Source organism: Eurypyga helias, unplaced genomic scaffold, assembly GCF_000690775.1.
Source record: "Eurypyga helias isolate BGI_N326 unplaced genomic scaffold, ASM69077v1 scaffold8805, whole genome shotgun sequence".
NCBI classification, from domain to species: Eukaryota; Metazoa; Chordata; class Aves; order Eurypygiformes; family Eurypygidae; genus Eurypyga; species Eurypyga helias.
In genome coordinates this window covers 12,181-26,575 of record NW_010252013.1, presented here as the reverse complement: position 1 = coordinate 26,575, position 14,395 = coordinate 12,181, and the positions used below count along the sequence as shown (strand labels likewise).

Sequence of the window (14,395 nt, the reverse complement as noted above, 5' to 3'; positions counted from 1 at the left end):
TAAGTGCATTTAAAGGTGATGAAAGCATTGGTGCTACTGATAGAAATACACACAGAGAGACCTACACACCCACCCCTCCCGCTTCCCTCTGTTCAGTGATCCTCCTGGCTCCAAGCCTCAGACGCAGGCTCAGAACTTCTATCAAGAAAACTTGCCCAAAGACTTGACCTGTCCCAAGCCTTTAAGAAGTTCCTGAGAAGCCACCTGATCCCGTGGTCCAACAGTCAAGACAGGAGACAAATGCATTTAAGGAGGTGGTTCCCTCCCCTGTTTTTCTAAAGATGTGTGTCTTCCTCAAACACATCCACATCCTCGCTCGCCTGCTTATTGATCAGGACATCCCAGCTGTCGGGGCCATTGATGGTGTTTCCACCGTTCACGCTTGGCTTCTTCTCCTGCATTTCCGACTGGCTGTCACTGGCCACGTCCAAGGTGGGGTTGTCATGGCAGCCATTCTCAACAAAGCGCAGCTCCTCACCGTGCGACTGCAAAGGACAAGAGGAAGACAGAGACAAAGGAGGAGTGGTCGTAATGCTGCTGAGAAGCACCACCAGACCAGGCTATAAGGGTCACCGAGGACTTTGTGGGGTCAGTGGGAAAGGGCGAATTTACCCCTAGCCCAGCCCTCTGTGGAAACAATCTGTCCTGAGCACAGCAAGAGACAGGTTTGCATCTCTCTTATGCCTGAATGGGCTCCCTTGCTGCTCCAGCACAGTATCCAGCTATGTCCAGTAAGTGGACAGGGGAAAACAATTTCCTCTCAACTTTCCAATCCTCTTCTCCCCAAGGGCTAAGAGCCTGGCCACCTTCTCCACTCGCCCAGTGCTCACCATGTTCTTCATCTTGGGCAGGCGCCTCTGCCAGCAGTTGTATATGAGCCCCAGTACAATGATGATGGCACAGATGGAGCCAATGATCACCAGTACCACAAAGAGCTTCCCATAATCACTGCGTGTCTGGTTGGGGTGTGACTGGCAGCTTGTGGTGGTTGAGTAGTTCTGGATGCCAATCTGGAAGGAAGAAAGGGGTACACTAAATCTGCAGTCAGGTGGGATCCTGTTCAGACTTTCCAGGATCCAAGTACAGCACCATCACTGTGGGCAGAGGGTTGTCAGGGTGCACCGTCTTACATGACTAGAAGGCACATAACTAAATAGAACACCATCTTCCACGAAAGCTGACATGTCAGCAAATGAGGACAGTAGGCACAATCCTATCTTGATCACCTGCACAGAGATCACATCTATGTGCAAGACAAGGAGGCTTTCATTGAAAAAACTGCCCAGGATAAACTGTGGACTACTGAGGGGTGCTGAAGCTTTGGTGACTGTTTGACAGAGAACATAACCATAACAAAGAAGTTTCCATTAAAGCTCTGGTCCTAAGAGGGCATAGTAGTCTTTCCGAGGTCTTGAAAGTGGACAGCTGCCTGCTGATCCAAAAAGCTTAGAAATAGCTGCCCTGGAAACGGGCCCCCTGTGGTTGTCAGCAAAGGCCAACATCAGTCCCAGTGACTTGGCAGATTTCAAACAGGTTACGTATCAATTCCATATGATGGGTGTAAGAGAATATCCTCCCTCCTCCTCCCAGTCTCATGCTAGAGCAAAGTCAGTCCAATGAGCAGAGTTTCGTTACTGACAGGGCCGGAGAGTCGGAGGCGTCTGGCGAGGCTGTTCTAGTAGGATGCACCTTAACAGAGGGTCACAGTTGCAAAGTCAAACCTTGCACCAACACGAATCCTCTTTCCTGGACAGTTCTAGCTGCTGATACTTCAGTGTCACAATTTCTACAGGGTTGGCTTTTTGCACTCTCTGGTGTAAGCCAATCAATACAGCACCGAACACTTAATTTGCTTTAACTGCACCAATTTGTTAAGCCAAGGAAAAACCCAAGAGCAGGCAGCCAGCAAGGCAGTAGCCCAACTCTGTCACTAAAAATCAGCAGAATCACTCCAGCAGCGTACAAAACCCAAGCAGAACCAGGCCCTCAGTGCCTACATATCCTGTAGGCCTAAGGGGCAAAGTCACAGATCATGGAACTAACTTGCCCTCATCTCTACCCTCTTCCAAGCCGCCCATGTTAGAGGGGAACACATGAGGGCTAGAAGCAGCTTGCAGAGGAGTCTGACACCCATTGCCTCTGGTCCTCTGCTACCCTTGTGCAGGCAGATGTCTAAAGGAGTAAAATGCAGACCCTGGGATTGCAGGAAGGTGGTGTGTGAATGTGTCCTGTCTAGCACAGGCATCTCTCCCACCTCCTTCAGCAAAGCCTGAGCTACTGAGAGCTTACATCTACTGATGTAAATCAGCTATAGGGTGAGGAGGGCCAAATCTGGGGGTCTGCAGCACCCACACTGCCACCAGCAATAGCGTAGGAGGAATGAAACCAAGTATCCCAACAAAATGAATGTGTGAAAAGCAGCTTCACAACCAAGCCATAAAAGCAGGGAGGGAATAACCCATAGTTACTCTCTTAACGGGAGCAGACATTTGATGGCCTGGCAACTACCAGAGAGGGGAGAAGAGAGTTTGCCAAGTGTCTGACTCATCTGTTTGCCTGCTGTGGGTTCAACACTCAGACTGAGATATGCTCCCAGTTTTCAAGTTGCTTATTTTAATTGTATAGCTAGTCTTAACAAATGGATGCAGACAGACAGGATCTTACCTCGGCTAAGCTCCTCTTAACATCCCCCAGTGCCATGAGAACATCTTTTGTAGGGATAACACCTGTAAAGAAGGAGAGGAAGAGATCAGTGCTGCTCTTGACTCAGGTTAGCTCAGTCAGATGTACTCATCAGTCTGAAATTCCCAGCAGGATGGAGGCAGAGGAATACACATTTTTGTTCATTGGTACGTTATGTTAGGAGGCTGAAAGAACAAACTGACCACAGCCAAGGGTACCTCCAAATATTCTTCAAAAAGTTAAAAAATCCATGCATGAATTGACACCAAAGGTATCTAGGTACCCTCTCTGCAGCCACAGCAGTTCTCAGGATCTGTCTCTGCTTTGGGACTGAGCAGCAACCCCCAAAAAGTCATGGAGGCAGGTGCCTATGCTGCCCAATCCAGCCTCCCTGCCCAGAGCAACTTGATCCTGAGCTGCAACATTCCAGATGTTCCCTCGGAGCTCTGCACTCACCGATCGCAACCTTCACAGGTGTGTTTTGCTCTGCTGAGCACCTCAGCAAGGTGGTGCCTGGCACAACAGCAGAGGCTGCAGGAGGTGTGCTGCAACAGCTCTGCTCCCAGCAGCACACAGCTCCAGCCAGGGAGCCACCAGACCACTCTGAGCCACCTCCTCCTGGGAGCCCCATCCCTAACAGCTCCCAGGATGCTCTCCCAGCCAGGAGAGCAGGAGCAGTCAGGGAGGATTTAGAGACTGAGGCTCATTTCTCCCTTCACTTGCACAGCAGTTAACAGAGGAACTGAACAAAAGCATGATTCTCCAGAGCAGAAAATACTTTGATTCCTGAGATCTCTAAACTCAGCGATATTTCCTAGCCTGGCTGTGCTGCTGGAGTTGAGACTTGCTTTCCTCTCCAGAATGTCCCATCTCATGATGGTGTGAAAGTTTTAGTTTAGAAGACCGAATGCTCACCAAAGCCTTTTCATTGGTGCTTGGTCCAGCACAAGGGCTTGGGAGAGATGCAATGATTTAAGGCATCAATACAGCAAATACCACTTAAATGTTGGATCTATTTTTCTGTCATTGTGGAGCGCTTTAGAATACTGTTGGGGTTTTTTCATATAGGCCATGTCACCATTATAGGCCCCTGTCACTAAGCAGCCAGCAGAAGCAGTACAGGAAAAGCACCCCCCTACCAGAAGGGGATTAAAGTGAGGGTAAAATGTTCCAGCCCACTTTTCACGGTCAGGTTTTGTTTCTTTAGGGATGCAGGGGAGGCATCAGGACTCACTCAGTTCAGACAAGACTTAAGAACCGTTAAGTAGCGAGCCAAGAGCAGGTTGTCATGTCCTGCCACTGCAGCGGCCTGCCCACAGAGGAGAGTATATAAGCACTGGGAGAAAGCTGACAGATGCTCGAGTGAAGACAATCCAGGGAGGGAGCAAAGCAGAAGACAGAGCTTCACGCAAGCCGTGAGGGACAAGCCAGAAGGCAGATGCAAAAAAAAAAAAAAAAGGTGTCTTATGTCCTCAGTCTCTCTCCATCCCTGAAGTCCTGTTAACACTGGGAACGGGTGGGATTCAAATGGACTGGAGAGCAAAAGCTTCTTCCAACCAGGCTGAGTACCTCCCTGTGACAGCTCCTTGAATATAGCCCCCATCACGGGAAGGCTGCTTCTCCCAGCACTTACCCTGTTCCCCTGCCAGTGTCATTAGCAAGTGCTTGTCGTTCTCATTGGGTTTGCTCAGAGAGATCAGCCAGCGGTCCTGCAGTCCATCCGCCTGCCTGGAGAAGGCATCCTCCACCAGTGCCAGCAGCTGGGGACCCCTCTCCAGCCGAAACTCCTCCTGCCACAGGAAAGGGACCGTGGTGAGCGCATGGAGGGAATGGGGCAGATGTAGCACTGCAGGGCTGGCAGGCTGCACAGCCCAGACCCCCGAACCAGGCGTGCCCAAGAGCCAGCAATGCTAACCCTGGTGCCACACTCCCCTGCACATCCCCAGCATCCCAGGCTGGACCCACATATATCTGACACACCAACCCTCCTCCTCAGCTCCTGCAGCACCATACGCCCCACACTGTGCCAAGCCCCGACCCCCAGCACACCGGGATCCTGAGGTGACATCACTCTGTAAGGCAAGAAGGGAGCAGCCAGGCTCTTCCCACAGCCAGCGCTGGGTCAGCGGGAGCTGCTCAGTCTGACATGCTCCAGTCATCCCTCCGCGGGCTCCTTTGCCGCTTTCTCACTCCTGTGTTTCTATTCTTATCTCCAGTTGCCATGCCAACTTGAAGGCCACACAGATGATTAATAAAATGGAGAGCTCTTGTTGCCATGGCAATTCAAAGCGCTCAGGGCAGGCACAGGCCTGTGCCGAAAAAGGCCTAATTGGAAAAGACACCGATGACTGGGGCTTGAATCACAGGGGCCTGCCAGTGCCTTGTCTCATCGGGTTAAGGGTTTCAGCACGGGAGGCAGGAGGAGCAGCGTGAGGATGCAGTGCCACACTGCTCAGCTGCGGCTCCAGCCCACAGCCCGCCGCCAGCCCACAGCTCCATTTTGGGGGATGTGGGGAAAGTGGGAGCAGCTGAGCGCAGGAGGGGGACAGAGGTGAAATGTTTCCAGTGATGGGGAAAGCAGAGATTGCAGAGCACTGATAAATTCTCCATGGTGGAGAAGGAGCTGTGAAGGAGCCTGAACGCACACGCACTGAGGAGGTCACCTCCCGATGCGCAACCAGGTACCACTGTTGGGTCAGATCCTGCAGCCCTCACTTGGGCAAAATTCCCAGGTATATCGAGTGGGAGATGTGCCCAGGGAGAGACTGAAGTGACATCTTTGCCCAGAGCCCATTAAGAACATAAAGGGGCTGCCAGTTTAACACAGCAATACAGGCATCATCCCTGCAGCAGGTAAAAGCCTGGTGCTACGGGGAATATGAATTGCTCAAGGTGCAACCCTCTGGAAGGAGCTAAGAACCTTCCTTGTCCCTTGGCTTTCCAGTGGGACTCGGTACCGCAACAGATCAGGGCATCAAAATGTAGGAAGTATGTGAGGAATCCACACACACGCTAAAGTTAAACCACAGCACTTGCAGTGTAGGTTCTCCCTTGCAACCCTGGAAATCCAAACACCACAGGGCTCAGATACAGAAACCAGAAAACAAAAGGGACAGGCAGAGGGTGAGTTGCTTGCCCAAACTGAGCAAATTACCAAGGGTAAGAAACAAAGAGCTTGATTCCAGCTTCAGCCATGCAAAGTGGTAATGGGAGGCAGGGAACAAAGTGATGTTCGTGTTAAATATGTATGTTGACAAGTGCCCTTTTGAGTAAGGGGGAGGACAGCACAAATCATTCGCCAGGAAATATGTTTTGAAACATGAAATCAAGTAGAAAAACAGTTCAGTCCTGCCTATCCCAGGGCACTGTCTTCTTTCAGCATGGCAGAACTGAGGATTCACAGCAGACACAATTTGGTCAAAAGACATCTGCACATCTGTTTTTTCAGTTCTTGCTCTTCCAGTGGCTTAAACAACACGAGTGCAAGTGACCACGGGAAGGGAGCTACTACGTATTACAAAATTAACCAGCATTTAAACTCTACAGAGGTGGCAGAAAGCACAATGGGGATTAGCACACGGAGGAAACAGGGCAGCAGGACTCTGGTTTTTCAAGGACTCATTTTCCGAGTTGCAATTGTGAACTGTAGCAGAGATACTGAAAACCCTCCAAAGAGCAATCTGGTTTGCCTAAATCAGCAGTAAAGAGACTGACTTTTCATCTACCCTTAAAGCAACCAGCATGCTTCATTGCACACAAGAATTCCCCTTTTCCCTGTCCTCAAAAAGTTCAACTTAAAAAAAAAAAAAAAGCAACGCACCCCAACAACTTACCAGCAGTGGAAATAGGTCAGTGCTACAGAGCCACCCTGCAGAAACAAACCCAGCCAGCTCTGTCCAGAGCAGGAGCGGCAGAACGCCGCGAGCGCGCAGACACGCGAGGCCAGAACAGTTCCCAGATGAAACATTTTGGTCTCGGGCTGTCAGGCTCGTAATCGTTTCTTAGAATTATGAAAGACACCTTGACCCTAGGCCTTTCACAACTGGTTTTAAAGTGCCTGATAAAAGGCCCAGCAGAGGTGAACGAGCCCTTTTACCAGGGATGCACAAGGGGCGCTGGGCTCATGAATTAACGGCAGCTTTACAGGGATGGATGGACAGGCATTGGATTAGCAGAGCGTGGCTGGTTAACAGACCCAGATAACACACGAGATAACAGGGTGGGGAGAAGAGGCACTTAAGGAAGATTTAGTGACAGCTGCTTGACACTGAACCATTCACACGGCAAATGGGGAGTCCCTAATTCCTCTGAGCCATCAGGGGAACATTACTATATCCTGGCAGGAAGGGAAGCAAGAGGCAGAGCAGGAAGGAGAATCACACTTCAATCCTGCCACGTTTCCTACCAGTGAGAGGTGCAACATTAAAGGCTCCCATGTCTCATGACAATCCAGGTACTGACTGGCACTGACTAACAGCCAGAAGTTAGTCAAAATCCAGTATGGGACTGACATTTGCTCAGACTTTGAGTAAAATCATCTCTCTCCACCCACTCTTTTCCCTTTTGGAGAACTGGAATATTTCTGTCCTCCTCCATTTCTCTCCACAGCCTCTACAGGGAAGTTGAGATTTAAATGTTTTGCAGTGAAAGCAGACAGCAGGAGCTGTGCCTGCCTCCACTTCTCTAAGCACGATTCCCCCTTCGCCATCAAATCTCTTCAGACCGACTTACACAGTCAATGTTATCCGACATATTCAGGATGATGTAGTTTTTCCCCGCCAGGTTGCTCCAGTCTTTGCAGATCACCTGGAGAGACAAGACAAAGACAGCAGGGTTCAGGTAGGGAATGCAGCTCTCCTGTTGAAAGCATGGCATACAGAAGGGACAGGAGCAAGTGGCTGTGCCACACACCTGAGAAGCACTTCTCAAAGGAAGTAGCTGTCCTCTAACTCTCTGTACCATGGAGGAATCACTATTTCAGTGCTAGTGCAGGGGGCACGGACAAAGTTGCTGTGCCAGCTTGCCACAGCCCAGCCTACCTTCCACCTCCATCTAGACTCCAGGAGTATTCAGCACCCAGTGGAAAGCACTCCAGCCTGCAGTCTTATTCTGTATGTCACCATCAGTTAACACAAAACCTAACCAGGAGCCTCTGTGGGCCTTAAACTGGTGAGACAGGGCAGCACTTTGCAGGCAGGATTGGATGCACAGAGGGACTAAATGACTTGCTCAGGCTGCTGAGTACTGTGGGGCAGAAAGCAAAATTAAAAGCTTTCCCTGGTACTTTCTCACCAGTCAGCTCCCACTACCTATCCTCCCTTAACCAGCTGCCTGTTTGCTGGATTCAGGAACTGCAGTTCACCTCACACCTCCTCTCCCACAGGCTCCCTTAGACCAATATCCTCACAGACCACTGTACCCTGCTCCACCTGCTCTGCATCTGGTCCCTGCAGGCAGCAGCAAAAATAGCACTTCCTTCTCACGCCCTTTTCAGAAATCCTCAGGGCCGTTTTTGTCCTGACACTTCCAATAATGGAGGCTGAGGAAACAAGGAGCTTTCGTGGCTGTGGATGCCCCAGAGGGCAGGTGTTTATTAGAAGCAGGATTCTGTACAGCAGTTTGCTGGGGAAGATGCAAGGGAGCAGGGATTTCACCAAGGATGATGAATACCCTTAAAAAGTGCTGTGAAAAACTCCCCAAAATTCAGGTTTGGCTGGGTGAACAGAAGAAGCTGCTTCCACCAGTCAGACTCAGGGACGTGGGTAAGGTTAAAGGGTTAACCACCTACCAAGAAAAAGGTACCTAAATATCTCCATGGCAGCCTCCCACCCACTCCCTGTTCCCAGGGCTACCTGTGCCGAGTCCCAGGGCGGCTCTGTTGGCAGCATGGCCATGCGGGCATCCCCAGCCTGTGGTGACAAGCTCCTCTCTGCTCCCACAGTCTCGGTGGCTGACTCGGTGTCATTCCAAATGGGATCCAGCACAGGCTCATCAGTCCTGTCCCATGGAGATGCAGAAGTGGGGGGCTGCTCACTCTCAGGAAGAGTCTGGGTGCCTGGGGAGCTGCCTCCAGAAGAGGGTGTCCCCACAGGCGTTTCCACTGTCTGCTCCGTTTCAGTTAGCGCTGTAGGCTCCAGCATCTCCCACCCCACCGTAGTCTCTGAGATCTCTTCTCTATCCAAATTCTCTTCCCCACCAGCCTCCACTGTGGTCTCTGCAAACTCTGCTCTTGTGGTAGTCACAGTCAGCTCCGAATCTGCTCCTCCAACAGCCCACGTGTCCTCAGTTGTTACCTCGAAGGGCTCTTCTGAAATGCTGGGAGACCTTGAAGCAACAGTAGCAGAAAAAAAAGAGGACACAGGCAGAAGACCTGGTCCCATGCTGCTCCCAAGGTCTAAGCCTGGAGGAACAGAGTCCTCTTCTTGCCCTCCTACGGCTGCCTTGGTCACAATATCTGGCCCAGCAGAGGCTGTGGAAAACAGAAGGGAGAAGGAATCCTCTTGGCCCACTGGTTCAGAAGATGTAACCTCTGGCCCAGAGGTCTGGAGGTTCCCCACTCCTCCTCTTGAGTGGTCTATAGGGAGCAGCCCCTCCTCTTCCTCCAACGTGCTGGAGAAAGGCGTGTGCAAGTCAGGCTCAACAAATTCTGCTGGCGGCTGGACGGTGGCTGTTTCCCAGTTGTCTTTCACCTGTGTCCCATTGCCTTTCAGCAGGGTCTTCTGAGACACAGCAGGAAAGCTGTAATCTAAAAAGAGATCCAAACATTTCATGTCACATCCCAAGTAACCATGAACTCTGAAAGGCAGAGTTATATGTGCCTAGTCACAGATGGGGTCAAATGGCAGAGACACTCTAAGAGAGGGTAGCCTACCACTGGAAAGAACAATCCTGTCTGACAAGTGCAGTGCAACCTCCTGTGCTTCCCCAGCTCCATGTTCCATCCCAGCAAACCCACTTTCCCTAGGGATAATTCACACATTAATTTTCTCCACGCCTTCCTGTCCTGAGGCATTTTCCCAGACAGTAATAACAGTTTTGACACCTGTCATCTTTCAGGTGAAGTTGAGAGTGTTAGGAATAAGGACGGGACACAGAAATTCGTTTCAGATGGGATTCAGAAAAACATGGGGTGGTAGCCGTAGTCAGCCACAAGTTAAATGAGAAATACTAGGGAAGAGAAACAAAAGCACAGCAAACCAAATCCTACTCCGCCACAGCCAAGTAGTAGCACCAAAACCTGAATCAACCTGGCCATCTTTGAAATGCAGAACTTCAGTATGCACAGCACTTCACAGCAGAAAAGCCATCCCACAGACATCTGCACTATGAGTCTCCCGTGTCATTAAGGGACAGTTTTGCTGCAGGGAAACAGAATCCAGACACTGGAGCCAAATCCGACCCCCCTCCTTCCAATTTCAGCCCTTTGCTGTTCGGTGGCTCTGACCACGAACGCATGTGTGATGTTGCCAGACAAATGTAGATGCGGAAGGAGAAGATGCACCTCACAAATTAAGGCCAGAGCAGGCAGCGGTTTATTCTGGAAGCTCAGCACGGAGCTGGGATCCCAGGATAAGGAGAGCAGCTGTAAGATGAGCTGCGTTCAGTTCCAAGTGGCAGGCATAAATCCAGCAGTTTGCATCCCAATTAACTCCCTTTCTCCCCCAGACAAGCACAGCACATATTCTGGCCGAGAAAGGGCAGACGATCCCTCCCCAGCCAGAAATGAGCACCCTGCCCTGTCTATGGTTATTGATATTAAGTGTCTGCCTGAAATCCCCACGGCCCCCATCTCTCCCGCCTGCTGAAGCAGACGCTCCGCTGAGCACAGTGGGCAGCAGCTGTCTGGATGCCTCACAGAGGAGATGTGCACAAGGAATCTCTGTGCATCCCCGACTCCATCGCTTGCTGCTGCCAGAGGGGTGTGAGCTCCCAGGCAGGGAGGGTCATGTCAGCAAACACATCTCTTGCCTTGGATATTCCCCAGCGACCAGGACTGCCCATGCTGCTCTTGCATGCTCCGTCCCAGTCTTCCCAGCAGAGAACCATGCTGCTCCCTCCACCTCAAGCAGGAGGTGCAAAGATGCTCCTGTTCAGCTGGCAAATGGCTTCCCTAACCCACTGTTCATTCCCTTCACGCTGTCAGCGGCTCCCTCCAGATGATCCCCAAAAATGAGTGTGATCCAGCCACTGACCTTCAGCATAGGGATGTGGTGACTGTCCCCCAGTTCTGGCTGCAAACAGGACACAGAACTTTGCTGATCAACACTGGCAGAAGCCATGTCTGCTCTGACGCTATGTTTCAATAGAGAGCACCCAATCTCACCGAGACCCAAGGACCTTGGGATTAAAATATTTTTGCTACCCAACAGCATACCTGGTGATGCTCCCTCAGAGGACAACGACACTGGTAAGAACAATCAGCAGCAGCACAAACAAAAGATATCTCCCCTCTGCTGTCTGGTACTGGTCTTCCCAAAGGCCCTGACCAACAGATACACATCCCAGTGCCTCCAGACCCAGTCACCTTGCTAGATGGATGGTGGTTAACAGCAGGAACAGCCACAGACCACAGGATTGAGGACATTAGGTCAGGACCGTCTTCAGACAGATGGTGAAGGTTTAGTGCATCTCACAGGGCTCTGCTGCCCCTCCTGCTGCAGGGATTCTCAGAGTTTGCACCAAAATCACTAATCTCAGCAGCAACCCCACCTGCCCTGAGATGCTGTGGGTGAAGAGTGAGGGGTCTGCCCCTAAAACAAGGCCCTGTCATAGGAGATGCTATTCCAAGGATCAGTGATCCAACCTGCCATCACCTTTGCCTAAGGACACTCTCAGCTATTCTTGACTCCCACCAAGATCTAGGCTGGAGCACAAGGGGAACTTGTGGCCACACACAGAGGTGGCATGTGCCATGTACCCCTTCCAGCCACAGACAAGAGCAGCCGAGCCACAGCAGAGCCAGCCTGATCACAGGGAGGGACAGCTCAGGAGAGCTGCCCGCCGGAGCCACAAAACTGTCCCGTACCTCTGGTCAAACAGTTTAGCAGGGATGGACCAGGTGAGCAGAGTGCAGCCGCAGCTCCCTGTCATGTCTCCTCCCAGAGCTTCTCAGTCACACCATCCTCCTGGGAGTCTGGTTCGCTGATATGAAATTCCACACCTCCACCTCACCTCTCTGCCACCACATCCTTAGCTACGCACTTAATGCTTTCCATCAGTAGCGATATTACTCACATGGCACCATCCAGCTGTCTTCGCCCCCCTCAACCACCCCCCAGCTCTTCCCTTCCAAGCTCTCTTGCAAAGACCCTCAGGCACTATTTTCTAAAGAAACCATCGTGCACAGCCCTCCTGTCACTCCAAGTCCTGCCCTTTGCATCTCCCAGCAGACCTAGGCTTGAGTCGCACAGACTCATCTCCTTCGCCCGGACAGATGATTTGCTCTGGGAGAGGTGAACGTGAGCTCCAAACCTCCACAAAAGCTGCCATTTAGGTGACGTCCTGCTTCCCCTGAAATCAATACCGAAACTTCCCTGACACCAGGTGGGTCAAGACTCGGCACTGTGCCAAAGCACAGACATTTAATTCATTACATTTCTGCTTCTCCTTCATTCAGAAGAGCCGGTCTCAGCTACTGCCCCAGAAGGTTCCCTACCCTGTACTTGCCACTATTAGCTGCTTAAAGCAACTGTGACAGCTCAGAAAAAGGGTGACCCTCATTGTTTTTAGTACACATAACCTGACCATAAGGTCTTTATTGGATTAAACTGGAAGATCATGTTAACCAGTGATTGAATTACTGATAGCTAGAAGGCACTGTAATAAAGACAAGAATGTTCCTGGGCTCCCACCACAACAACACAGCCTGACAGCACCATTCAGACCAAAGCACCTGCCAACTTTGGGAAGTGCAAGGTGCACTTTACTCGCTGTGTAAAACGCAGCCATGTCTGAGGTGGTATTTGCTCGATGTTCTGCAGTATAGAGCAGTGAGGCTCACTGCAAAAAGGCACACTCCATCTGATGGAAACTGCAGGGGGATTTCAATGCAAAATGCAATTACTGTGGCTGGAATTGAGCCAGTTGGGGCTAATACCCTAAGCTTCCAGAAGAGCTACAAGAAGTTACTATTTGTGACTCCAAGACAAGTCCACACACACAAAATAGATCACAGTTAAATAAGAGACCCGGGGTAGCACAGTGTTAGGTCTCATTATGCTTGGAATTTGCTTCAGGTAGAGACGGTCCCAAGTTCTACAGCTGTTCCCGAATAGCCCCAAGCCTCAGTGTATGAACTGCCGCAAGGCTAGAATCAGCCACCCTCACCCCAGCACAGAGTCGGTCAGGGACAGCCGCAGCAGAGTAACACTATGCGCAGAGAAACCCTCTTTGTCACGGGTCAGCCTTTGCCAGCAGCGTCTGGGACGAGGTGGCTTGTCCCGAGATAGATCACGTAACGTGTCAGTGTGCACTAAACCAGGGTGTAAACAAGAGGCATCTCGGGAGCTGAGCTCAGGCAGGAGGCTGCTCAGCGCTAAGCTTCTTATGGAGACAGTCTTTACCAGGTGCTTCATTTCATTAATGCTTGGGTTGAAGATGGTATTAAGAACTGCAGATTTGCTGTCAGTCTGGATGAAGAGGCAGCAGATTTCAGTAAGGCTGAGAGATACTGGGATCTCTCTGGCCAAAGGCAAGTAATTCATCACAGAAGGAAGTGAATCTCACTATCAGAGAAGAGTTGGGGATGGAAGATATTTTATCCCATTAGCTGGTCATAAAACCTACTTTTCTTTGAATACAGTCTTTCTAACTTGTCTGTCCTGCTATCCCTCATCCTACCACTCCTGGGAATCTCTTCTGCTAATTACTATGAATAATTAAAAGATTACAATTCCACACAACACCCCCTCAACGCGCCACATGCCATGCTACTGACTCACCAACCTATGAGACTAGATTTGATATCTCCGGCACAGTCACACCTTGGTCTTCAAAGGCACAACCCTGGAGTTAGAAGAGCAGGCCCTGGCTGTAATGAAGCGAGCTTCATGCCAGCCCACCATCACACTGAAGATGTGATGATGCAGTCCAATACTTGGCAGCTCAGTTCTTGGAACTGAGAAGCTTCTGGGTTCCCTGGAAGCCTGAAGGCAGTGGGATATGGAAGCAATGGGTTCACAGCTCCACTGACTTGCCTCTTGGCTGAAATATGAGTCACACGTTGCTTCCTTCTGTAAAGGATACGGCATGCACATTCCCACTAGACCTAATCCATCTCTTCCAGATGCAGCTCCACTGGATAGCAGCTGTACATGGGTTAGCACACACGCAAGCGTGCACTTCTGTGCACACTCAGAGAGAATGAGACAAATCTCAGGGTCCTTCCACTGGCTGGGGCTGATGTCAACACAGATTTACTGTTCCATAGCAAAAATCAGCCAAAGTACACTGTTCAGGAGAATCGGAGCCCCAGGCTGAGCTGTGCTCTGCCAGTGGGATTTTGTTCTCACTTTCTAATGGACTAACAGGTGGCCTTAGATGCCACGTATCTTCCAAAAATATTTTCAAAGGATGTTCACGTGCACTTAAGAAAAAAGAGCTGCAGCTGCAGATTTTTATTACTTTTTATCTCTTGCAGCCTCAAAGTCGCACAAAGGCAGAGGAGTCTCCCCACACAGACTTCTGAAGGACAATAAAAAGAAAAAAAGGGAAA

General features: G+C 50.6%; 1 protein-coding gene across 1 annotated transcript in view; it reads right to left on the bottom strand.

Annotated features, from left to right (window-relative positions):
- Positions 1-275: 275 nt before the first annotated feature.
- The window catches only part of PODXL2 (podocalyxin-like 2), a gene marked incomplete at its 5' end in the record, with an annotated part of 16,540 nt that continues 2,420 nt past the window's right edge, over positions 276-14,395 (bottom strand). Inside the window, 6 exons of the mRNA XM_010152201.1 lie at positions 276-485; positions 831-1,010; positions 2,665-2,726; positions 4,316-4,472; positions 7,414-7,488; positions 8,535-9,427. Of these exons, the coding sequence (XP_010150503.1) occupies positions 276-485; positions 831-1,010; positions 2,665-2,726; positions 4,316-4,472; positions 7,414-7,488; positions 8,535-9,427 (1,577 nt within the window). The remainder of the gene's footprint in view (positions 486-830; positions 1,011-2,664; positions 2,727-4,315; positions 4,473-7,413; positions 7,489-8,534; positions 9,428-14,395) is intronic.